Source organism: Anguilla anguilla, chromosome 5, assembly GCF_013347855.1.
Source record: "Anguilla anguilla isolate fAngAng1 chromosome 5, fAngAng1.pri, whole genome shotgun sequence".
Taxonomy (NCBI): domain Eukaryota; kingdom Metazoa; phylum Chordata; class Actinopteri; order Anguilliformes; family Anguillidae; genus Anguilla; species Anguilla anguilla.
Window position 1 is genome coordinate 6,155,674 of NC_049205.1, and position 26,512 is coordinate 6,182,185.

The following is a 26,512-nucleotide window of genomic DNA, read 5'->3' on the forward strand; positions in this document are numbered from 1 at the left end:
GATTTTAGAAAGGACATTTCGGTAGATGTGTGCGGAGGTGGCTTGTCCGATCCTTCCTTTTCTCAGAATCGTTTCTCTGTCTTACTTCGCAAGAGATTAGGCAGGTGTTTGTGGTTGGCACATCCTTTAGCACTTCTCTGCTGCAGGCCTCTTTTTGCACACACACACGCACACACACACTTGCCAAAATGTAGACTCACGTATCTTTACTTTGAATTTTACCAACACAAATATTAGCCATTAGCACAGCTGTCTGCAATATCTGACCGACACAAGATCTTTCACACTATTCATGTTTTAGGTGGGTGCACACATGACATCAAAATTGCTGGTAAACAAGTCAAAAGAGGGAAATTTATATTATCAGACTAACTCGTAATTTCTGCAGAAACCAAACCACTCTGAAAAAATGGCAATCAGCTGCGATCTCTTGCAAATCATCATCGCCTCATGAGACAGCATTCAGAAATCTACTTCCTTATTTTCTCGGTAAAAAATATAAGAGCAGCAGAAGGTAGTTAAAGTTCCCAAAAGATCTCAGTTGCTCAACAAACTCAATGCAGCAGGCACAAAACCTTTTTTTATTTGTGAAGAACTAAGCTAAACTAAACCTTGACTTAGACTAAAAATTTATTTTGACATTTGACTGTCAATTTAAAGCTGTGAAATTACGATAGAAGGCTTTTTCCCTCCTCTCTCCAACAATCACTTTTGCGATTGTGACAGACTAATATTTTATCAGGATAAGGATTTTGTAATTTGGGAGTGAACTGTGAAGTTTGTATATATATATTGTTTGAGAAGAGTCCTATTTCAAGGCTTCAAGACAGCAACTGTTTAGATTTAAATACTAATCAAAGAAGTTTCCAGCAGCATTACAGCATTTTTCATCTGAATAACCTATTTTACTGTAACATTTGCAGAAGGTAAGAAATCATTTACGATTAATTTATGAGAAAACCTGAACATCTGCATCGTGGGGGTGGGGGGATATGACATCCAGGGGTTATAAACCTTTATTCTATATCCCCTGTAACATATGCACATTACAGGTAAGAAATCCTCTGCTTGTCATTTCAGAAATAAAAAGTAACAAGTTTAAAAACCGTATGGAATTACAATATGTACATATTTATGAATATGCAGTTTCAGAAAGGCAGAATGATGCACATAACTCAAGTAGAGGGAACCTTAGGCAAGATCACATTGAATCAAACAAACAGCTGAACTGGTGTGGTTACACATGTATCGTGTTTATAATTGGTCCAGTAGAAGTAACAAAACAAAAAACACAAGCAATTACCTCTTGTGCCAATTTATCAAAACATTATGATGATGATGATGATGATGATGATTACTCTCTTGGATGTCTTTAATACCTAAAAGGAACTGGGTTCTATACCTTAAGGTAGGTCCCAAACCAGGAACCAGATGTTAGAAATAATGTCATTAATTACTATCTTTTTAGCTGCTGCAACTGTGATTAAAACATCCCATCTGTATCTCATTAGGACATGGCCAAGCCTACGGTCAGGATGTCGTCCCACCGACCGATGGAACTGTGGGTGGGATTCGTGAACCACGTGCCCTTGGTGGGCACTTCTGCCAACATGGTGGACGGCTTCATTGCTCTGCTCCAGGGAGACCGAAGGGCGGCGGAGGCCAAGGGCTATAAGGGCTTTCTAGGTACGTAATGGGTGAGATGGTCGATTTCTTTGATTTGTAACTCAGTTGTTTGATCCAATCAAAAGATTTTGCTCTCCATTGCAGTTTGCAGTGATTGGTTCAAATCAGTTACTGCATCTGACATTAAGTCTAGTTCATATATAAAGTATAGGCTGAATCATACAAGTAAGAATAAGTCAGTGAAGTTATGGCAAGTCAAACTAGAACTGAGGCATGATTACGAGAGATATGATGAAGAGCTATGACATAAAGAAGACCATACAAGTGCAAGAAAAGTGCTATGTGAAGATACAAGTGCAGTATGAAGGTGCTAGACGATCAAGGTACAACTGATGTAAGGGTGATACTAGGTTGGGTGTAACCCTGCAGAGGTGTAGTGTTAAGAGTTACTCAAGGCACAGTCAGAAGAGGTGGGTCTTTTGACCATGGTGGAAAATGGGCAGTGACTGAGTGGTCCGTAGATGATTTGAGAGTTTGTTCCATCACTGGGGAAGTAGGGTGGAGAAGCTCAGTGATCAGGATGAACGAAAACCATTCACCCGGATGGCAGAAGTGCAAGTCGCCCCGCTGCAGCAGAGCAGAGTGGTCGAGCTGGTGTGTAGGACTGAATTATTTCCTGTTAGGTGGGAAAAGGGCTGTTCTGTTGGCTGCAGTGTAGGCCAGAGTCAGGACTTTGAACAATAATGTAATGCTTAAAAGTAAGCGGCAAAACAAACTCAGATGTTCTTCATTTTATGTAACTCCAAGGAGCTTTTCTTCCTCAGTGTAATAACTAGGCTATGGTTGTTGCTAAGTTGTGAATGTAATACTAATACTAGCTTAATAAGCACTTTGACTATAGCTAACAATTGCTCAGCACACACAGAGGTTAATGTCAACATTGACTCCTTTAAATTAGCTGGTATCTGGCTTAGATCTCTTTATGTTCAAAAGGGTTCCACTTCCACATATTTATCAGAACAAAAGGCTTTGGGTATCATTGAGATACAACTACTACAACAACTACTACTAATACTACTACTATTGCTACTTCTGCTATCACCACTGCTGGTATTACTACTACAACTGCTGCTGCTGCAACTATTAGACACTACTGCTAACATGGCTATATTGGTACTACTACTAAAACAACCACTGCTACTAAAGCTATAGTAAATGCATAGCAAAATGCTTGCGTTCTGTTGGTCTATAGGCAAATAATGTTATAACATGTATCTGTTTCTATTCAGATTCAGCTGGAATCCATCAACTGAAGCCAGGGTCCATCCTTCAGAACCACAAAAGCCAGACAGTAATCGGGTGCAGCGCCAAAGTATCCAAAGACATAAACGACTACATTATACAGGCGATTAAACCAGGGGCGAGCGCCACCGTCACAGCAGCTAAGGCAGCCAAGTCAGGTGCCGATTTACGCAAAAACCTTTCCGCATCTTTCGAGGTACTCAGGGGTAAACTGAGAGAACGTGGTATAGACCTGGCCAGAGATGTGATCCAGGCTGGAAGGGCTAGCCGGGGAGAACATGTTTTCAACAACGCCCTGCTGGGGCTATATGGATCCATAATCGATGCGTTCATTCAAAGTCACGTCACAGGCGATGACAGAGTGACACTGGTTGGCCGTATTCCGAACAGCCGGGTTAGTGACGCCTTTCAAGGGCATGCCCCAAACGGTGATCACATCAACCTGACCGCTGATCAGAGACGAAACATTAGCACCTGGGTGGTACACATTCCTGACAATGTGGTATATGTGCCAATCAACAATATCCTGTTTGCATACATGACAGAAACCATCAGGGTCAATGCTGTTGACTACATGCATTTGTTTCGTCTGCAGCAAAATAATGAAAACGTGTTGCATATTCTTGGTGGCACGGTAGATTGGATAAATATGCATCGCGTTTATCTGGACCCACAGGCTGCGGAAATATGGTTTACTGAAAACCCAAATCTCATTCCTCAGTTTCACACAACTGAAGATGGAGTGCAGCTAATGTTGAGGCACCTGGATCCCCAGAGGTCAACCCTGTTACGTGACTTTGTGAATGACCTGAGACAGGCAGGTGCAACTTTTTATTAATGGATGTTAGGAGTCCGCCATCAATTGCAGATGCAAGTGGACCAGTTCAGAACAGAAGCCTCCTTTCTGCCTTAGTGTTAGAATTTTGAAATGCTTCATGTCAGAACAGCTAATTATGTTGTTACAAAATGAGTTTCTTTCATAAGTGATTTTTATCATCAATATAAATAAAAGTTGTTTATTTCAAACTCTTGAAGCTCAGTAGATATGTTGCTTTGCTTTCAACTTTCGGTTGTGGGAATACGTTTACTCAGGGTACAGTGGCTTTGGCTGAATAATAATAATAATAATAATAATAATAATAATAATAATAATAACAATTCTGGAAATGACCAAAAATCAGTTCAGGAAGTTTTATTTCCAAATTAGTTATTTAAATGTATATTAGAGAAAATTTGTAACCACCACATATGTTTCTAATTGTATGCTCTCTAATAAATCAACTTCTGTGTGATCTAGTAATTCTTTAAAGTGTTACCATGCATTAATTTGTCACTATATGTTTTTCTACAAGATGTCAGAATGTGTTGCAGATCCTGCTGGACAAAGTGATGTAATTGTTTGGGTGTTGGTGATGTTTTGAAGAGCTTGGTTAAATAAATTGTTTGCAAACGATTGTGTCCATGGTCTCCCATTAGATAAAAGGGTATCAGATCTGTAAAAGGTTTTGAATATTTCCTGATTACTATGTACACTATATGACCAGAAGTATCTGGCCACCCCTTGGTATGGGGATATTTTTCATGGTTTTGGCTAGGCCGCTCACTTCCAGTAAAGGAAGTTATTCATGCTACAGCTTTAGGAAAATGGCTAACACGTCCTGAGCGTGTTCATCTTTCAATGGGTCAGAGAGTCGAACGTGTAGAACACAGGTGTCAAACCGTGTTCCATCGAGGCCAGAGAGCTTGCAGGTTTTCATTTCAACCAAGCTCTACACCAGCTCACTGACTTTCAGTATAAAGTGAAATGGTCATTATTAAATAATCTGTGTCATTTCCATGCTTGATACGCCCTGCACAGTCATGCACTCACTTTGGCCAGTAATGCTCATGCGTTAACCCAGTGAACATTTTTGTGGTGGAAAGTCGGTGAAACGCTGTACAGGCATTCAAATGGAAACCCGGATACATTTGGTTGAAAAGTGATGGCTATCCCGCATAAGACAGCATGATTTCCCTTCCCTAAAAGAATATAGCTACAGAAGGTCAGAGCTGCATCACCGTACCACACCTTATTTACAGCAGAAACGGAAAATCAGTTTTTATGTGTGTGTTACTACTGCTGATGATACACTTTCATGGTCAGAAAAGAAAGAAAAAACTTGTATTCAGGACGGAAATATGCAGCCAATCCCTCAGGCTGTTACCTTGAACTTGCTAAACCGGTTTTCTGCATAGGTATAAAATGGTGCCCACTTCTGCTCCTCTCGGGTTCTCTCCACTCTCATTTCATGCTTTATTCTGTTTTTTAAGCTGTCAGCTTTCTCCTCAAACTAATGTCCAGGGAGGCTCACAACTTCATCCTAAGGCCAGGTACGATGACCCAAGTGCAAATGCACCAAATGCATGAAATTGTTCCCAATGCAGCATACCTCAATAAAGCTCCCGGTTAAACAGATCAACTGTGTGAATATGTCATTTTAATGAACACAGGTTTATAGATGCAGCATGGAAGAGTAGTGTAATATTAGCCATTAGCACAATTTTCTGCAATATCTGACCGACACAAGAAATTTCACACCAGTCATGTTTTAGGTGGGTGTACAAATGACTTGGTAAACAGTCTACAAGTCAGGAGAGGGAAGTGCATGTTATCAGACTAACATTGTTGCAGAAACCAAACCACCCTGACAAAATGACAGTCATACCTAAGATCGTATGATAAACTTTCTCAGAAATCTACTTCCTCATTTTCTTAGTGGAAAAAAAGTATAACACAAGGAAGTTAAAGTGCCCAAAAGATTTCAGTTGCTCAACAAGCTCAATGCAGCAGGCAAGAAACTTGAACATTTTTATTTGTGAAGAATAGTTTACTAATATAATTTTTATCTTGAACTTTGACTCAGACTAAAAGATTTATTTTGACATTTGACTTTCAATTGAAAGCTGTAAAATTACAATAGAAGGCTTTTCCCTCCTCTCTCCAACAATCACTTTTGCGATTATGACAGACTAATATTTAATCAGAAAAAAGATTTTGCAATTTGGGAGTGAACTGTGAAGCTTTTATATCTATTGTTTGAGAAGAGTCCTATTTCCAAGCTTCAAGACTGCTACTGTTTAGATTTAAATACTAATCAAAGAAGTTTCCAGCAGCATTACATAATTTTTCATCCGAATAACCTTATTTATTGTAATGCAGAAGGTAAGAAATCATTTCCGATTAATTTCTGAGAGAACCTGAACACTTGCATGGTGGGGGTGGGGGGTATAAACAGTATACATGGACAGCCAGGGGTTATAAACCTTTATTGTATATCTCCTGTAACATATGCACATTACATGTAAGAAATCCTCTATTTGTTAATCCTCCTTTGTTATTTCAGAAATAGAAAGTGACAAGTTTTAATAGTGTATGGAATTACATTATGTCCATATTTATGAATATGCAGTTTCAGAAAGGCAGAATGATGCACATACATAGAGGGAATTTTAGGGAAGATTACATTAAATCAAACAGTTGAACTGGTGTTGCTACGTATGAATTATGTTTATAATTGCTCCAGCAGAAGTAACAAAACATGAATAATTACCTATTGTGCCAATTTGACAAAACATGATGATGATTATTCTCTTGGATGTCTTTAATACCTAAAAGGAACTGGGCTCTATACCTTAAGGTAGGTCCCAAACCAGGAACCAGATGTTAGAAATAATGTCATTAATTACTTTCTTTTTAGCTGCTGCAACTGTGATTAAAACATCCCATCTGTATCTCATTAGGACATGGCCAAATCTGAGGTCAGGATGTCGTCCCACCCACCGGTGGAACTGTTCACAAGATCACTGGGATCCCACCCACCAATAGAACCGTTGATGGCAACCAACCCTCAAATGGAACTGTGGGTGGGATTCGTGAACCACGTGCCCTTGGTGGGCACTTCCGCCAACATGGTGGACGGCTTCATTGCTCTGCTCCAGGGAGACCGAAGGACCGCGGAGGCCAAGGGCTATAAGGGCTTTCTAGGTACGTAATGGGTGAGATGGTCGATTTCTTTGATTTGTAACTCAGTTGTTTGATCCAATCAAAAGATTTTGCTCTCCATTGCAGTTCACAGTGATTGGTTCAAATCAGTTACTGCATATAACACCCTTTCTCCCATACTGCTACTATATCTGGTATTACTACTACTGCTACTGTTATGGAAAATGTTTTGGGCTGTAAGGCTTTTTTTATTACATGTAGCATGGAGAGATGCTTTACACTTAGCCATGCAAAACAACGCTGGGGAAGAGTCAAATACAAACTCATTATGTAGCATCTGTGCATAATTGAAAAAATCCCCCTAAATTGAAGAAACAGAAAAACAAGAGTGTTACAGACAGTTCAAAAGGGCACTAGTGGTTAGCAGAAGTGTATAGTTACATTACATTTTATTTGGCAGATGCTTTTATCCAATGGGACGTACAGTAAGTGCATTCCGAAGGTAACTGAAGGTCATTCAAATTCTTATTGTGTGTCAGTTATCCATGAACATAAATCTAGTTCACATATAAAGCATTGGTGGAATCATAAAAGTAAGCATAAGTCAGTAAAGTTATGGCAAGTCAAACCAGAAGTGAGGCATGTTACAAGTGTAATATGAATGTGCTAGATGATCAAAGTACAAGTGATGTAAGAGTGATACTAGGTTGGGAGTAACCCTGTAGAGGAGTAGTGTTAAGAGTTACTCAAGGTACAATCAGAAGAGATGCATCTTCAGATGGTGGAAAATGGGCAGTGACTGAGTGGTCCGTAGAAGAATGGGGAGTTTGTTCCATCACTGGGGGTTGGAGAAGCTCAGTGATCAGGACAAATGAAAACCATTCACCCGGATGGCAGAAGTGCAAGTCGCCCAGGCTGCAGCAGAGTGGTCAAGCTGGTGTGTAGGACTGAATTATGTCCTGTAGGTGGGAAGGGGCTGTTCTGTTGGCAGCAGTGTATGCCAGAGTGAGGACTTTGAACAATTCTTTAATGCTTAGAAGTAAGTGGAAAAAAAAAATTTGTGTTCTTCGTTTTATGTAACTCCAAGCGGCTTACTTCCTCTGTGTAATAACTAGGTTATGATTGTTTTAGGGCAAGATGCTAGCTTGCAAATCTTATACAAATTCTAGCTTAATAAGCACTTTTACCATAGCTAACAATTGCTCCACACACACCAAGGTTAATGTCAACATTGACTCCTTCCAATCAGCAGGTATCTGGCTTAGATCACTTTTATGTTCGAAAGGGTTCCACTTCCACATAATTATCAGAGCAAAAGGCTTTGGGCATCGTTGAGATTGCTACTTCTGCTACCACCGCTGCTGCTATTACCATTATCACTGCTGCTGCTGTTGCTACTACTAATAGGCACTACTGCGAACATAGCTATATTGCTTCTACTACTAAAACAACCACTGCTTCTAAAGCTATAGTAAATGGATAGCAAAATGCTTGCCTTTTGTTGGTCTACAGGTTAAGAATATCATGAAATGTCTCTGTTTCTATCCAGATTCAGCAGGAATCGATGAACTGACGGCAAGGTCCATCCTTCAGAACCCCGTAAGCCAGGCAGTAATCGGGTGCAGCGCCGAAGTATCCAAATACATAATTGACCACATTTTAATGACAGGAAAGAAAAAATCACGGCCGAGCGCCACAGAAATCAAAGCAATTAAGGCAGTCAGGGAAAGTGAGCAGTTATTCAAAGATCTTAAGAAGTCTAACGAGGTCCTCATGGCTCAACTGAAAGACTTTCCTGAAAAGAAACCTGAACAAAACCCTGAAAAGCAGGGGTCTAAACGGGGAGAACATGTTTTCAACAATGGCCTGCTGGGGCTATATGCGTCCATAATAGAATTGTTCATTAAAGAACACGTCACAGGCGTTGGCAAAGTGAAGTTGCTTGGCTGTATTCCGAACACCCGAGTTAGTGATGCCTTTCAAGGGCACGCCAAAGACGGTGATCACATCAACTTGACCGCTCAGCAGAGACTAAACATTAGCACCTGGGTAGTACACATTCCTAACTGTGAGATATATATATCAGTCAACGATTTCTTGTTTGGATGCATGACAGAAATCATCAGGGTCAATGCTGCTGACTACATGCATTCGTTGCATCTGCAGAAAACTGATGGTGTAAAAGAGGTGTTGTGTAATCTCACTTGCTCAGTGGAAACGATGATTGAGTATCGCGTTTATCTGGACCCATTGGCTGTGAAACATTGGTTTTTGGAAAACTCAGGTCTTATTGCTCAGTTTCACCAGACTGAAGAGGGGGTGAAAAAAATGTTGAGGCACCTGGTTCCCCAGGACCCACCTCCGTTACTTTGTGACTTTATGAATGACCTGACAAAAGCAGTCAAGGAGACAGATGCAACAATTAATAAAGTTAGGACTCCCAGAACAGAAAAGCTAATTATATGGTTTAAAAATAAGTTTTCATAATTTTTTTCATCAATATAAATACAAGTTGTTTATTTCAAACTCTCGAAGCTCAGTAGATATGCTGCGTTGCTTTTAACTTTCAGTTGTGGGAATACGTTCACTCTGGGTACAGTGGCTTTGGCTGAATAATAATGCTAATAATAATGCTAATAATAATGATAATTCTGGAAAATACCAAACATCAGTTCAGATAGTTTTATCTCCAAATTAGTTATTTAAATGTATATTAGAGAAAATTTGTAACTGCCGCTTATATTTCTAATTGTATTCTCTTTTAGTAAATCAACTTCAGTGTGATCAAGTAATTCTGTAAAATGTAAAAATGCATTAATTTGTCAGTATATGTTTTTCTGTAAGATGTCAGAATGTGTTGCAGCTACTGCTGGACAAAATGATGTAATTGTTTGGGTGTTGGCGACGTCTTGAAGAGCTTGGTTAAATAAATTGTTTGCAAAGATTGTGTCCATGGTCTTCCATTAGGTAAAAGGGTATGAAATTTGTAAAAGGTTTTGAGTATTTCCTGATTACTGTGTACACTATATGACCAGAAATATCTGGCCACCCCTTGGTATGGGGCTGTTCTTCATGGTTTAGGCTAGGCTGCTCACTTCCAGTAAAGGAAGTTCTTAATGCTACAGCTTTAGGCTAGCATGTCCTGAGTGCGTTCATCTGTTAACAGATCAGAGAGTCGAACGTGTAGAACACAGGTATCAAGCTATCCAGGCCCGAGAACATGCAGGTTTTCATTTCAACCAAGCTCTACACCTGCTCATTTCCCTTATTAGCTCTCCCTTCTCTCGTTAATTATACACTATATAGTGAAATCACCCCGCCGCAGTGTTTAGTAAAATACAAAAACTTTTTGCCCTCGATGGAACCAGTTTGACACCACTGGTGTAGAATGTCTTGTGTCTCTGTGGTCAACTGTTTGTCAGGTTGACCACTAGGTGGCAGCATTATTCACATTGAGATTTACTAAAGTTAGCATTTGCCTCCTCGAAGATGGTGGCTCTTTTTTCTCTAAATATTTGTCCTTTGAATTTACTCACTGAATATACTGCATCAATAATGTTCATATGATAAAATGAGGCTCAGCTTCATGCAGCTTTCTGCACACTGACTTTCAGTATAAAGTGAAATAGTCATTATTAAATAATCTGTGTAATTTCCATGCTTGATACGCCCTGCACAGTCATGCACTCACATTGGCTAGAAATGCTCATGCGTTAACCCAGGGAACATTTTTGTGGTGGAAAGTCGGTGAAACGCTGTACAGGCATTCAAATGGAAACCCGGATACATTTGGTTGAAAAGTGATGGCTATCCCGCATAAGACAGCATGATTTCCCTTCCCTAAAAGAATACAGCTACAGAAGGTCAGAGCTGCATCACCGTACCACACCTTATTTACAGCAGAAACGGAAAATCCGTTTTTATGTGTGTGTTATTACTGCTGATGATGCACTTTCATGGTCAGAAAAGAAAAAAATAACTTATATTCAGGACGGAAATATGCAGCCAATCCCTCAGGCTGTTACCTTGAACTTGCTAAACCGGTTTTCTGCATAGGTATAGATGGTGCCCACTTCTGCACCTCTTGGATGCTCTCCACCCTCATTTCATGCTTTATTCTGTTTTTTAATTTGTCTCCTTTCCCCTCAAAGTGATGTTCTTCATTCCACTCCCTCTCTCACCTTTGACCCTCAATTCTGCTCCCTCTCTCACTCCCCATCCTTCATTCCACTCCCTCTCTCACCTTTGACCCTCAATTCTGCTCCATCTTTCACTCCCCATCCTTCATTTCACTCCCTCTCTCACTCCCCGTCCTTCATTCCACTCCCTCTCTCACTCCCCATCCTTCATTCCACTCCCTCTCTCACCTCTGACCCTCAATTCTGCTCCCTCTCTCGCTCCCCGTCCTTCATTCCACTCCCTCTCTCACCCCTTGTCCTTCATTCCACTCCCTCTCTCACCTCTGACCCTCAATTCTGCTCCCTCTCTCACTCCCCGTCTTTCATTTCACTCCCTCTCTCACCTCTCATCCTCAAAATTCTTCTCCCTCTCCCTCCATTCTTATTTTCTGGCTTGTCTGTTTAACCCAGGGGGATTCTGGGAACTCTCTTTGCCCTTTGCCCTCCTGGGAGAGTGCAGAGTGAAAAAAAAAAACGAAACTCAAAAGGATGGATACAAATAAGGATTTTACTACAACAAAAAAGGCAAACACAAACAGGGAACAGATAAGGCCACGAAGGGCAAAACAACAAACTCCAAAAAAAACACAGAACAGAACACAGGCAGGCAGAGTACAGGCATGTGGAACACACAGGCAAACACATAAAAGAAACGCAAGAAGATACATACAGGTCAGGAACAAGCACAAGTCGGAAATAAACACAAGGAACCAGCACCCGAGTCAAGGGGACAAAGAACCTAAATAGACTGGTAACCAACAAGACACAGGAGGGCACAATTAACAATCAAACCAGGACAGGGTGGGAACAACGAGACACAATCAGAAACAATAATAAAATAATTGAAAGCAATAATAATAATTAACAGGGGAACGAGCAGGACACAAAACAGAAGTGCCGCCATCTGGCGGCCCAACAAGGAAAAACAGAGACAGAAACACAGAACCATGACACGCACAGAGAGTAACAGGGCCACAGGAATGCTGGTTGGAAGGGTGTTATATTTGTTATAGATGGCTCCGTTCCCCGAAAGTCAACGGCTTTAATAGAGCTCAGATTTAAGTGCCCACATGACATGAGTTGTTAAAAACAGCATTTGAGCTTCCCATCCCCTTCAGCTGGTGTGAAGTATCCTCGTGAGAGAAGTGTGGAGGGTGAATGTGGAGAGTCTTAAAACAGTGGTGAATCGAGAATCGATTTTTTTTTTTTTTTTTTTTTTTACTTGACGTGATTTAGAGGACTAACTGATTTGTCTTCTGAACTTATTTTTGTTTTCGGACGAGGATCTGCTTACGGCTGAAATCTGAACTTATGCGTCTGGACTACATGTTTGCGTAGTGAATTTGTTTTCAAAGTACACCACCACTCTGGACCTGTCCCAATACGTACATGCATACAGTACCTTTTCTGAACCGTCCCACACAACTAGCTTGTGCAACGTCTTTGAGTGAGGCTGCATAATTTCGCTTCCCTAAAAGACTGACGCTCTGTCAGAGCTGCATCACCCTACCAGGCCTACAGCCAAAAAAGGAACACCCAGCCACAAGCTAGAGAAGAGACTGGGCCTCAGTACCAACTGCCGAATACGCCTGCCTTGTGAATAAAGCAGACTCATCGTAAAAGTACCTTAGCGTCAAATATTAAATTGATTCTTGTCGATCCTTATAAAAGTACGAGTAGTTGTGCAGATTCGTAGTGAAGTGATTTTGTGTGGATGCAACATCAAGCATCATTGAGGGACATAGGCTTTGCATCCTTAAAAAGTGATGAGGAGAGGTCAAGTGATGGGACGTGCCACTGTATGTATGTCTGCAGTGTACATGTCAGTCAGATATTGCAGAAGGGTGTGCTGTGTAGTGTAGATTAACTGCTCTTCCATGCTACATGTGTGCCAGGCCAGGTGCAATCATTAAAAGGAAATATTTACACAGTGAAATCATTTCAGTTTTTTGTTTTTATTTTTTTACACTTGTCTCCTTTTTCCCATAACTGATGTCTTGGAGGTTGACAACTTCGTACTACAGCCAGCTGTGATCCTGCCTCCAGACTCTGAACCCAAGTGGCGGCAGTGTAGTATAATGGGTAAGGAGTTGGACTTGTAACCTAAAGTTTTAAAGTTTCAATTTCCTGCTAGGACACTGCCGTTGAACCCTTGAGCAAGGTACTTAATCTGCATTGCTTGAGTACATGTCCACATGTATAATTGGATTCAATGTTCCCAACGCAGCATACTTCAATAAAGTTCCCAGTCTTACATATCCATTGTGTGAATATGTCGTTTTAATCAACACAGGTTTATAGATGCAGCATGGAAGAGTAGTGTAACATGAGCTGTCAGCACAACTTTCTGCAATATCTGAACGACACAAGAAATTTCACACCATGCTTTAGGTGGGTGTACAAATGACTTGTAGAATGTTTACCAACAATTTAGAAGTCAGGAGAGGGAAGTGCATGTTATCATATCTGCAGAAACCAAACCAACCTGATGAAACAACAATCAGCTGAGATCTTATGCAAACCTTCCTCAGAAATCTACTTCATTTTCTTAGTGGAAAAAATAATTTGACAAGTCCTAATGTTGCTTAATCCCCAGCTGTTGCTTAATTGATTCAAAACTGATAAGCGCTTCCTCAGTCCATTGGGCCATATCATGGGCGGCTAACCCACGGGCATGTGTTAGGTTTTGCAATGGTTGTGGAAGTTCGGCGTAGTTGGGTATCCACTGTCTGCAGTAGCCCGTCATGCCTAAAAAGGACATTACCTGTTTCTTTGTAATAGGTTTTGGAATCTTTCAAATTGCCTCAATGCGTTCTGTTCCTAATATTCGACCCTGGTGTGAGATAGTGAGACCCAAATATTTAACTTCTGGTTGGACTAATTGTACCTTATGTAAACTGCATTTGTGCCCTTGTTCAGCTAAATATTTCAGGAGGCCAATGGTATGACAATACCTTTTTCTATTAGAGATTTAAAGGCCGGGGCAATGCCTTCTACAGCTTCTAGGCGCAATGGGTATTGATTTTTACAAGGCCTGTAGCAAGATTTCGGGGTCACCACTCCATTAGTGGTTACCCCAAAATCTTGCTACAGATCTTGTGACATCATATTTGGATGTTGCCCGCAGATGGGCAGGTACTGAGGTGAGCCTTTCGTCTGCCGCCGATAGGCCGACGAAAGTTGAACGCTGTTCTGCGTGTACATTCCTCTATCCGCTCGTTGTTCGAGGGAGTAGGGGTATAGGACGGAGTGTAGCACAGTGGGTAAGGAACTAGACTTGTAACCGAAAGGTCGCGGGTTCGATTCCCGGGTAAGGACACGGCCGTTGTACCCTTGAGCAAGGTACTTAACCTGCATTGCTTCAGCATATATCCAGCTGTATAAATGGATACAATGTAAAAAATGCTTTGTAAAAGTTGTGTAAGTCGCTCTGGATAAGAGCGTCTGCTAAATGCCTATAATGTAATGTATTGTAATGGGTATGCCAAGACGCCCAGAGATGGCGAAAATTGGCTGCCATCAGGCCTAGTTACCCAATCAGTGGTGAGACAACATTCCTTTATCCACGGTGCCGTGTCCTTCCATTTTTCATCGAAGGCTTCGCACAGTGACACGTGAGGCACGCTGTCTTTCACACAATAACATTCTCGGATTGTCGGGGTCATTTGTACAGGCATTGCACAAAATTATTTCCCTACGTACAGTGTTTTCCCTCTTATTAGATCACTCTCTGGGTGTCTAAAGAACCATTTCCTTTCCCAATCCTCATCTCTGTCTCTGCTCGCTCGAGTAGTGGCATGTGTCTCCTTCGCAGAGCCAAAGCAATTCCAAAGCAATGCTACCCAATGTTTCCTCAATTGTTTCAAGTCACTTGGCCCTGTGTTTTTTAATCTTACCATTTTACAATGTCACTCAAACTTTGTGTCACATCAAAGTATCCCAAATACCTGTAATTGCCTCTTGCAACACATTTAAATTAATGTAAAAAAACTGGTGGTGAATACCTACAGGAAGCATATTCCTCCAGAAAACATACAGCATGTTCATACTTGCTTGTCAACTTCATTTTACTAAATGTACAAGTTCTTGTAAATTTGCTACTTACAATAAATGTAAAATACATGTAAAATACATGTAAAATACATATTGTACATACATACATAGAATAATTCTTTATCCCCATGGGGACATTTCCCTCACAGCATGTTACATTCACATTTACGAACAAACATTTATACCAAGAAACATACAATCATTCACGCAACAGAAAGGCTGGGCAGCTAAATACATACATACAAATACAAATTTGGACATATTGACGCCTATTCAATCAATCTTGACTGTTACAAACCCATCCACACATATATTTGGCCTGCCCATGTACTGTATGATTATACACACAGGGCCAAGTGACTTGAAACAATTGAGGAAACATTGGGTACCATTGCTTTGGAATACAGCTTATTTAATTTGGGTGAGGTAAGATAGCTTATATTGTTTGTAATACAGTAACCTGGCGTCATTTTGATATCAATACTTTCAATGGCAGGCGTAGATTTTGCCAGTTTGAATGAATTAGTTATAGACAATGCTTTGTATGTGTGAGTAACTTGGCATTTTTGTACGTTGAAAACTTGTTTTTTATGATTCTATCTACATCCACCGGCGGTGAGAAGAGTCAAAAGACCTACGCACAATATTCAATTCAAGCTTTAAAATTTGCGAACATAAGCTTATCCTGAGAAACACTCTTACCTAGTGCTCTGAGACACAGCCCAGAGACTTTTTTCTTTTTAATAGCAAAACCAGCGACAGGGTGTCATTAGAAACTGATAAACAGGATACATGCGCATTTTCAGTAATATTGATTTTAGAAAGGACATTTTGGTAGATGTGTGCAGAGGTGGCTTCTCCGATCCTTCCTTTTCTCAGAATCGTTTCTCTGTCTTACTTCGCAAGAGATTAGGCAGGTGTTTGTGGTTGGCACATCCTGTAGTACTTCTCTGCTGCAGGCCTCTTTTTGCACACACACACGCACACACACTTGCCAAAATGTAGACACACGTATCTTTACTTCGAATTTTACCAACACAAATATTAGGCATTAGCACAGCTGTCTGCAATATCTGACCGACACAAGATCTTTCACACTATTCATGTTTTAGGTGGGTGCACAAAGGACATCAAAATTGCTGGTAAACATTCTACAAGTCAAAAGAGGGAAATTTATATTATCAGACTAACTCGTAATTTCTTCAGAAACCAAACCACTCTGAAAAAATGGCAATCAGCTGCGATCTCTTGCAAATCATCATCGCCTCATGAGACAGCATTCAGAAATCTACTTCCTTATTTTCTCGGTAAAAAATATAAGAGCAGCACAAGGTAGTTAAAGTTCCCAAAAGATCTCAGTTGCTCAACAAACTCAATGCAGCAGGCACAAAACTTTTTTTTATTTGTGAAGAACTAAACTAAACTAAACCTTGACTTAGACTAAAAATTTATTTTGACATTTGACTGTCAATTGAAAGCTGTGAAATTACGATAGAAGGCTTTTTCCCTCCTCTCTCCAACAATCACTTTTGCGATTGTGACAGACTAATATTTTATCAGGATAAGGATTTTGTCATTTGGGAGTGAACTGTGAAGTTTGTATATATATATTGTTTGAGAAGAGTCCTATTTCAAGGCTTCAAGACAGCAACTGTTTAGATTTAAATACTAATCAAAGAAGTTTCCAGCAGCATTACAGCATTTTTCATCCGAATAACCTATTTTACTGTAACATTTGCAGAAGGTAAGAAATCATTTACGATTAATTTATGAGAAAACCTCTGCATCGTGGGGGTGGGGGGATATGACATCCAGGGGTTATAAACCTTTATTCTATATCCCCTGTAACATATGCACATTACAGGTAAGAAATCCTCTGCTTGTCATTTCAGAAATAAAAAGTAACAAGTTTAAAAACCGTATGGAATTACAATATGTACATATTTATGAATATGCAGTTTCAGAAAGGCAGAATGATGCACATAACTCAAGTAGAGGGAACCTTAGGCAAGATCACATTGAATCAAACAAACAGCTGAACTGGTGTGGTTACACATGTATTGTGTTTATAATTGGTCCAGTAGAAGTAACAAAACAAAAAACACAAGCAATTACCTCTTGTGCCAATTTATCAAAACATTATGATGATGATGATGCTGATGATGATTACTCTCTTGGATGTCTTTAATACCTAAAAGGAACTGGGTTCTATACCTTAAGGTAGGTCCCAAACCAGGAACCAGATGTTAGAAATAATGTCATTAATTACTATCTTTTTAGCTGCTGCAACTGTGATTAAAACATCCCATCTGTATCTCATTAGGACATGGCCAAGCCTACGGTCAGGATGTCGTCCCACCGACCGATGGAACTGTGGGTGGGATTCGTGAACCACGTGCCCTTGGTGGGCACTTCCGCCAACATGGTGGACGGCTTCATTGCTCTGCTCCAGGGAGACCGAAGGGCGGCGGAGGCCAAGGGCTATAAGGACTTTCTAGGTACGTAATGGGTGAGATGGTCGATTTCTTTGATTTGTAACTCAGTTGTTTGATCCAATCAAAAGATTTTGCTCTCCATTGCAGTTTGCAGTGATTGGTTCAAATCAGTTACTGCATCTGACAGCCATTCTCACATTACTGTCTACCATTATAGCTCCTACTGTTACTATTGCTACTACTAATACTACTACTACTCCTGCTGATGCTACTATTGCTACTATATCTGCTATTACTACTACTGCTACTGTTGTGTAAAATGTTTTGGGCTGAAAGGCTTCTATTATTACATGCAGCATGGAGAGATTTTCTACACTTAGCCATGTTAAACAAAGCTGGGGGAGGAGGAGAATACAAACTCCTTATGTAGCATCTGTGCATAAATGAAAAAATCCCCCTGAGTTGAGGAAGCAGAAAAGCAAGGGTGTTACAGACAGTTCAAAAGGGCACTAGCGGTTAGCAGAAGTGCATAGTTACATTACATTTTATTTGGCAGACACTTTTAACTAAAGGGACGTACAATAAGTGCATACCAAAGGTCACTGGAATAACTACAGAACACAGGTCCAACAAGGTAAAATTCTTATTAAGTATCAGTTATTCATAAGCATGAACATTAAGTCTAGTTCATATATAAAGTATAGGCTGAATCATACAAGTAAGAATAAGTCAGTGAAGTTATGGCGAGTCAAACTAGAACTGAGGCATGATTACGAGAGATATGATGAAGAGCTACGACATAAAGAAGACCATACAAGTGCAAGAAAAGTGCTATGTGAAGATACAAGTGCAGTATGAAGGTGCTAGACGATCAAGGTACAAGTGATGTAAGAGTGATACTAGGTTGGGTGTAACCCTGCAGAGGTGTAGTGTTAAGAGTTACTCAAGGCACAGTCAGAAGAGGTGGGTCTTCTGACCATGGTGGAAAATGGGCAGCGACTGAGTGGTCCGTAGAAGATTTGAGAGTTTGTTCCATCACTGGGGAAGTAGGGTGGAGAAGCTCAGTGATCAGGACGAACGAAAACCATTCACCCGGATGGCAGAAGTGCAAGTCGCCCCGCTGCAGCAGAGCAGAGTGGTTGAGCTGGTGTGTAGGGCTGAATTATGTCCTGTTAGGTGGGAAAAGGGCTGTTCTGTTGGCTGCAGTGTAGGCCAGAGTCAGGACTTTGAATGATATTGTAATGCTTAGAAGTAAGTGGCAAAACAAACTCAGGTGTTCTTCATTTTATGTAACTCCAAGGAGCTTTTCTTCCTCAGTGTAATAACTAGGCTATGGTTGTTGCTAAGTTGTGAATGTAATACAAATACTAGCTTAATAAGCACTTTGACTATAGCTAACAATTGCTCAACACACACAGATGTTAATGTCAACATTGACTCATTTAAATTAGCTGGTATCTGGCTTAGATCTCTTTATGTTCAAAAGGGTTCCACTTCCACATATTTATCAGAACAAAAGGCTTTGGGTATCATTGAGATACAACTACTACAAATACTACTACTATTGCTACTTCTGCTACCACCACTGCTGGTATTACTACTACCACTGCTGCTGCTGCTACTATTAGACACTACTGCTAACATGGCTATATTGGTACTACTACTAAAACAACCACTGCTACTAAAGCTATAGTAAATGCATAGCAAAATGCTTGCATTCTGTTGGTCTATAGGCAAATAATGTTATAACATGTATCTGTTTCTATTCAGATTCAGCTGGAATCCATCAACTGAAGCCAGGGTCCATCCTTCAGAACCACAAAAGCCAGACAGTAATCGGGTGCAGCGCCAAAGTATCCAAAGACATAAACGACTACATTATACAGGCGATTAAACCAGGGGGGAGCGCCGCCGTCACAGCAGCTAAGGCAGCCAAGTCAGGTGCCGATTTACGCAAAAACCTTACCGCGTCTTTCGAGGTACTCAGGGGTAAACTGAGAGAACGTGGTATAGACCTGGCCAGAGATGTGATCCAGGCCGGAAGGGCTAGCCGGGGAGAACACGTTTTCAACAACGCCCTGCTGGGGCTATATGGGTCCATAATCGATGCGTTCATTCAAAGTCACGTCACAGGCGATGACAGAGTGACGCTGGTTGGCCGTATTCCGAACAGCCGGGTTAGTGACGCCTTTCAAGGGCACGCCCCAAACGGTGATCACATCAACCTGACCGCTGATCAGAGACGAAACATTACCACCTGGGTGGTACACATTCCTGACAATGTGGTATATGTACCAATCAACAATATCCTGTTTGCATACATGACAGAAACCATCAGGGTCAATGCTGTTGACTACATGCATTTGTTTCGTCTGCAGCAAAATAATGAAAACGTGTTGCATATTCTTGGTGGCACGGTAGATTGGATAAATATGCATCGCGTTTATCTGGACCCACAGGCTGCGGAAATATGGTTTACTGAAAACCCAAATCTCATTCCTCAGTTTCACACAACTGAAGATGGAGTGCAGCTAATGTTGAGGCACCTGGATCCCCAGAGGTCAACCCTGTTACGTGACTTTGTGAATGATCTGAGACAGGCAGATGCAACTTTTTATTAATGGATGTTAGGAGTCCGCCATCAATTGCAGATGCAAGTGGACCAGTTCAGAACAGAAGCCTCCTTTCTGCCTTAGTGTTAGAATTTTGAAATGCTTCATGTCAGAACAGCTAATTATGTTGTTACAAAATGAGTTTCTTTCATAAGTGATTTTTATCATCAATATAAATAAAAGTTGTTTATTTCAAACTCTTGAAGCTCAGTAGATATGTTGCTTTGCTTTCAACTTTCGGTTGTGGGAATACGTTTACTCGGGGTACAGTGGCTTTGGCTGAATAATAATAATAATAATAATAATAATAATAATAACAATTCTGGAAATGACCAAAAATCAGTTCAGGAAGTTTTATTTCCAAATTAGTTATTTAAATGTATATTAGAGAAAATTTGTAACCACCACATATGTTTCTAATTGTATGCTCTCTAATAAATCAACTTCTGTGTGATCTAGTAATTCTTTAAAGTGTAACCATGCATTAATTTGTCACTATATGTTTTTCTACAAGATGTCAGAATGTGTTGCAGATCCTGCTGGACAAAGTGATGTAATTGTTTGGGTGTTGGTGATGTTTTGAAGAGCTTGGTTAAATAAATTGTTTGCAAACGATTGTGTCCATGGTCTCCCATTAGATAAAAGGGTATCAGATCTGTAAAAGGTTTTGAATATTTCCTGATTACTATGTACACTATATGACCAGAAGTATCTGGCCACCCCTTGGTATGGGGATATTTTTCATGGTTTTGGCTAGGCCGCTCACTTCCAGTAAAGGAAGTTATTAATGCTACAGCTTTAGGAAAATGGCTAACACGTCCTGAGCGAGTTCATCTTTCAATGGGTCAGAGAGTCGAACGTGTAGAACACAGGTGTCAAACCGTGTTCCATCGAGGCCAGAGAGCTTGCAGGTTTTCATTTCAACCAAGCTCTACACCAGCTCATTTCCCTCATTAGCTCTCCCTTTGCTTGTTAATTATACACTATATAGTGAAATCACCCCGCCGCAGTGTTTAGTAAAATACAAAAAATTTTGCCCTCGATGGAACCAGTTTGACACCACTGGTGTAGAATGTCTTTTGTCTCTGTGGTCAACTGTTTGCCAGGTTTACCACTAGGTGGCAGCATTATTCACATTGAGATTTACTAAAGTTAGCATTTGCCTCCTCGAAGATGGTGGCTCTTATTTCTCTAAATATTTGTCCTTTGGATTTACTCACTGAATATACTGTATCAATATTGTCCATATGATAAAATGAGGCTCGGCTTCATGCAGCTTTCTGCACACTGACTTTCAGTATAAAGTGAAATAGTCATTATTAAATAATCTGTGTAATTTCCATGCTTGATACGCACTGCACAGTCATGCACTCACATTGGCTAGAAATGCTCATGCATTAACCCAGTGAACATTTTTGTGGTGGAAAGTCGGTGAAACGCTGTACAGGCATTCAAATGGAAACCCGGATACATTTGGTTGAAAAGTGATGGCTATTCCGCATAAGACAGCATGATTTCCCTTCCCTAAAAGAATATAGCTACAGAATGTCAGAGCTGCATCACCGTACCACACCTTATTTACAGCAGAAACGGAAAATCAGTTTTTATGTGTGTGTTACTACTGCTGATGATACACTTTCATGGTCAGAAAAGAAAGAAAAAACTTGTATTCAGGACGGAAATATGCAGCCAATCCCTCAGGCTGTTACCTTGAACTTGCTAAACCGGTTTTCTGCATAGGTATAAAATGGTGCCCACTTCTGCTCCTCTCGGGTTCTCTCCACTCTCATTTCATGCTTTATTCTGTTTTTTAAGCTGTCAGCTTTCTCCTCAAACTAATGTCCAGGGAGGCTCACAACTTCATCCTAAGGCCAGGTACGATGACCCAAGTGCAAATGCACCAAATGCATGAAATTGTTCCCAATGCAGCATACCTCAATAAAGCTCCCGGTTAAACAGATCAACTGTGTGAATATGTCATTTTAATGAACACAGGTTTATAGATGCAGCATGGAAGAGCAGTGTAATATTAGCCATTAGCACAATTTTCTGCAATATCTGACCGACACAAGAAATTTCACACCAGTCATGTTTTAGGTGGGTGTACAAATGACTTGGTAAACAGTCTACAAGTCAGGAGAGGGAAGTGCATGTTATCAGACTAACATTGTTGCAGAAACCAAACCACCCTGACAAAATGACAGTCATACCTAAGATCGTATGATAAACTTTCTCAGAAATCTACTTCCTCATTTTCTTAGTGGAAAAAAAGTATAACACAAGGAAGTTAAAGTGCCCAAAAGATTTCAGTTGCTCAACAAGCTCAATGCAGCAGGCAAGAAACTTGAACATTTTTATTTGTGAAGAATAGTTTACTAATATAATTTTTATCTTGAACTTTGACTCAGACTAAAAGATTTATTTTGACATTTGACTTTCAATTGAAAGCTGTAAAATTACAATAGAAGGCTTTTCCCTCCTCTCTCCAACAATCACTTTTGCGATTATGACAGACTAATATTTCATCAGAAAAAAGATTTTGCAATTTGGGAGTGAACTGTGAAGCTTTTATATCTATTGTTTGAGAAGAGTCCTATTTCCAAGCTTCAAGACTGCTACTGTTTAGATTTAAATACTAATCAAAGAAGTTTCCAGCAGCATTACATAATTTTTCATCCGAATAACCTTATTTATTGTAATGCAGAAGGTAAGAAATCATTTCCGATTAATTTTTGAGAGAACCTGAACACCTGCATTGTGGGGGTGGGGGGGGGGGGGGGGGGGTATGACAGCCAGGGGTTATAAACCTTTATTGTATATCTCCTGTAACATATGCACATTACAGGTAAGAAATCCTCTATTTGTTAATCCTCCTTTGTTATTTCAGAAATAGAAAGTGACAAGTTTTAATAGTGTATGGAATTACATTATGTCCATATTTATGAATATACAGTTTCAGAAAGGCAGAATGATGCACATACATAGAGGGAATTTTAGGGAAGATTACATTAAATCAAACAGTTGAACTGGTGTTGCTATGTATGAATTATGTTTATAATTGCTCCAGCAGAAGTAACAAAACATGAATAATTACCTATTGTGCCAATTTGTCAAAACATGATGATGATTATTCTCTTGGATGTCTTTAATACCTAAAAGGAACTGGGTTCTAAACCTTAAGGTAGGTCCCAAACCAGGAACCAGATGTTAGAAATAATGTCATTAATTACTTTCTTTTTAGCTGCTGCAACTGTGATTAAAACATCCCATCTGTATCTCATTAGGACATGGCCAAATCTGAGGTCAGGATGTCGTCCCACCCACCGGTGGAACTGTTCACAAGATCACTGGGATCCCACCCACCAATAGAACCGTTGATGGCAACCAACCCTCAAATGGAACTGTGGGTGGGATTCGTGAACCACGTGCCCTTGGTGGGCACTTCCGCCAACATGGTGGACGGCTTCATTGCGCTGCTCCAGGGAGACCGAAGGACCGCGGAGGCCAAGGGCTATAAGGGCTTTCTAGGTGCGTAATGGGTGAGATGGATGATTTCTTTGATTTGTAACTCAGTTGTTTGATCCAATCAAAAGATTTTGCTCTCCATTGCAGTTTGCAGTGATTGGTTCAAATCAGTTACTGCATCTGACATTAAGTCTAGTTCATATATAAAGTATAGGCTAAATCATACAAGTAAGAATAAGTCAGTGAAGTTATGGCGAGTCAAACTAGAACTGAGGCATGATTACGAGAGATATGATGAAGAGCTACGACATAAAGAAGACCATACAAGTGCAAGAAAAGTGCTATGTGAAGATACAAGTGCAGTATGAAGGTGCTAGACGATCAAGGTACAAGTGATGTAAGAGTGATACTGGCTTAGACCTCTTTATGTTCAAAAGGGTTCCACTTCCACATATTTATCAGAACAAAAGGCTTTGGGTATCATTGAGATACAACTACTACAAATACTACTACTATTGCTACTTCTGCTACCACCACTGCTGGTATTACTACTACCACTGCTGCTGCTGCCATTATTAGACACTACTGCTAACATGGCTATATTGGTACTACTACTAAAACAACCACTGCTACTAAAGCTATAGTAAATGCATAGCAAAATGCTTGCATTCTGTTGGTCTATAGGCAAATAATGTTATAACATGTATCTGTTTCTATTCAGATTCAGCTGGAATCCATCAACTGAAGCCAGGGTCCATCCTTCAGAACCACAAAAGCCAGACAGTAATCGGGTGCAGCGCCAAAGTATCCAAAGACATAAACGACTACATTATACAGGCAGTACAAAAACCAGGGGCGAGCGCCGCCATCACAGCAGCTAAGGCAGCCAAGTCAGGTGCCGATTTGCGCAAAAACCTTTCCGCATCTTTCGAGGTACTCAGGGGTAAACTGAAAGAACGTGGTATAGACCTGGCCAGAGATGTGATCCAGGCCCGAAGGTCTAACCGGGGAGAACACGTTTTCAACAACGCCCTGCTGGGGCTATATGGGTCCATAATCGATGTGTTCATTCAAAGACACGTCACAGGCGGTGACAGAGTGACGCTGGTTGGCCGTATTCCGAACAGCCGGGTTAGTGATGCCTTTCAAGGGCACGCCCCAGACGGTGATCACATCAACCTGACCGCTGCTCAGAGACGAAACATTAGCACCTGGGTGGTACACATTCCTGACAATGTGGTATATGTGCCAATCAACAATATCCTGTTTGCATACATGACAGAAACCATCAGCCTCAATGCTGTTGACTACATGCATTTGTTTCGTCTGCAGCAAATTAATGAAAACGTGTTGCATATTCTTGGTCGCACGGTAGATTGGATTAATACGCATCGCGTTTATCTGGACCCACAGGCTGCGGAAATATGGTTTACTGAAAACCCAAATCTCATTCCTCAGTTTCACACAACTGAAGATGGAGTGCAGCTAATGTTGAGGCACCTGGATCCCCAGAGGTCAACCCTGTTACGTGACTTTGTGAATGACCTGAGACAGGCAGGTGCAACTTTTTATTAATGGATGTTAGGAGTCCGCCATCACTTGCAGATGCAAGTGGACCAGTTCAGAACAGAAGCCTCCTTTCTGCCTTAGTGTTAGAATTTTAAAATGCTTCGTGGCTTACCTCAAAACAGCTAATTATGTTGTCACAAAATTAGTTTCTTTCATAAGTGATTTTTATCATCAATATAAATACAAGCTGTTTATTTCAAACTCTTGAAGCTCAGTAGATATGCTGCAGTGCTTTGAACTTTCGGTTTTGGGAATACGTTTACTCGGGGTACAGTGGCTTTGGCTGAATAATAATAATAATAATGACCAAAAATCAGTTCAGGAAGTTTTATTTCCAAATTAGTTATTTAGTTATTTATAATGCATATTAGAGGAAATTTGTAACCACCGCATATGTTTCTAATTGTATTCTCTTTAGTAAATCAACTTCTGTGTGATCTAGTAATTCTTTAAAGTGTAACCATGCATTCATTTGTCAGTATATGTTTTTCTACAAGATGTCAGAATGTGTTGCAGATCCTGCTGGACAAAGTGATGTAATTGTTTGGGTGTTGGCGACGTCTTGAAGTGCTTGGTAAAATAAATTGTTTGCAAACGATTGTGTCCATGGTCTCCCATTAGATAAAAAGGTATCAGATTTGTAAACGTTTTGAATATTTCCTGATTACTATGTACACTATATGACTAGAAGTATCTGGCCACCCCTTGGTATGGGACTATTTCTCATGGTTTGGGCTAGGCCCCTCACTTCAGTAAAGGAAGATCTTAATGCTACAGCTTTAGGCTAGCATGTCCTGAGTGCGTTCATCTGTTAACAGATCAGAGAGTCGAACGTGTAGAACACAGGTATCAAGCTATCCAGGCCCGAGAACATGCAGGTTTTCATTTCAACCAAGCTCTACACCTGCTCATTTCCCTCATTAGCTCTCCCTTCTCTCGTTAATTATACACTATATATTTGAAATCACCCAGCGCGGTGTTTAGTGGAAAAGAAAATATCTTGGCCCTTGATGGAACCAGTTTGACACCACTGGTGAAGTGTCAAGTTTATCTGTGGTCAACTGTTTACCAGGTTTACCACTAGGTGACAGCATTATTCACATTGAGATTTACGAAAAGTTTGCATTTGCCTCCTCAAAGATGATGGCTTTTATTTCTCTAAATATTTGTCCTTCGGATTTACTCAGAGATAAATGCAGCTTAGCAGTGAAATTTTTGGTGAATTATGAACTTGTCAAATTGTTTTGGTGAAGAGAAAACTGAACAAACTTGGGAGAATTAAGAATAAAT

General features: G+C 40.4%; 2 protein-coding genes across 14 annotated transcripts; both read left to right on the forward strand.

Annotated features, from left to right (window-relative positions):
* The first annotated feature begins 538 nt into the window (after positions 1–538).
* Positions 539–3,954, forward strand: LOC118226784. Its single transcript, XM_035416678.1, has 3 exons — positions 539–926; positions 1,512–1,686; positions 2,916–3,954. Exons 2-3 carry the CDS (start codon positions 1,515–1,517, stop codon positions 3,764–3,766), a joined length of 1,023 nt encoding a protein of 340 aa, XP_035272569.1. The 5' UTR covers positions 539–926; positions 1,512–1,514; the 3' UTR covers positions 3,767–3,954.
* Positions 3,955–5,960: 2,006 nt separating this feature from the next.
* On the forward strand, positions 5,961–25,820 carry LOC118226780. 13 transcript variants are annotated; one of them, XM_035416663.1, is made up of 5 exons: positions 5,961–6,130; positions 6,709–6,858; positions 17,546–17,639; positions 19,347–19,462; positions 24,491–25,820. In XM_035416663.1, the coding sequence occupies exons 1-5, from the start codon at positions 6,122–6,124 to the stop codon at positions 25,226–25,228; spliced, it is 1,107 nt and encodes a 368-aa protein (XP_035272554.1). In that variant the 5' UTR covers positions 5,961–6,121; the 3' UTR covers positions 25,229–25,820. The 13 variants fall into 13 exon arrangements, with proteins under 13 accessions (XP_035272554.1, XP_035272553.1, XP_035272552.1 ...); XM_035416662.1 differs by having other exon boundaries at positions 6,709–6,831; positions 17,519–17,639; XM_035416661.1 differs by lacking the exon at positions 17,546–17,639 and having other exon boundaries at positions 6,709–6,952.
* The last annotated feature ends 692 nt before the right edge of the window (positions 25,821–26,512 follow it).

Coding starts and splice junctions, on each gene's coding strand:
- LOC118226780 (XM_035416658.1), top strand. Junction 6,953..8,459: donor GGGCTATAAGGGCTTTCTAG/GTACGTAATGGG, acceptor GTTTCTATCCAG/ATTCAGCAGGAATCGATGAA.
- LOC118226784 (XM_035416678.1), top strand. CDS start 1,515: ATGGCCAAGCCTACGGTCAGGATGTCGTCCCACCGACCGATGGAACTG. Junction 1,687..2,915: donor GGGCTATAAGGGCTTTCTAG/GTACGTAATGGG, acceptor GTTTCTATTCAG/ATTCAGCTGGAATCCATCAA.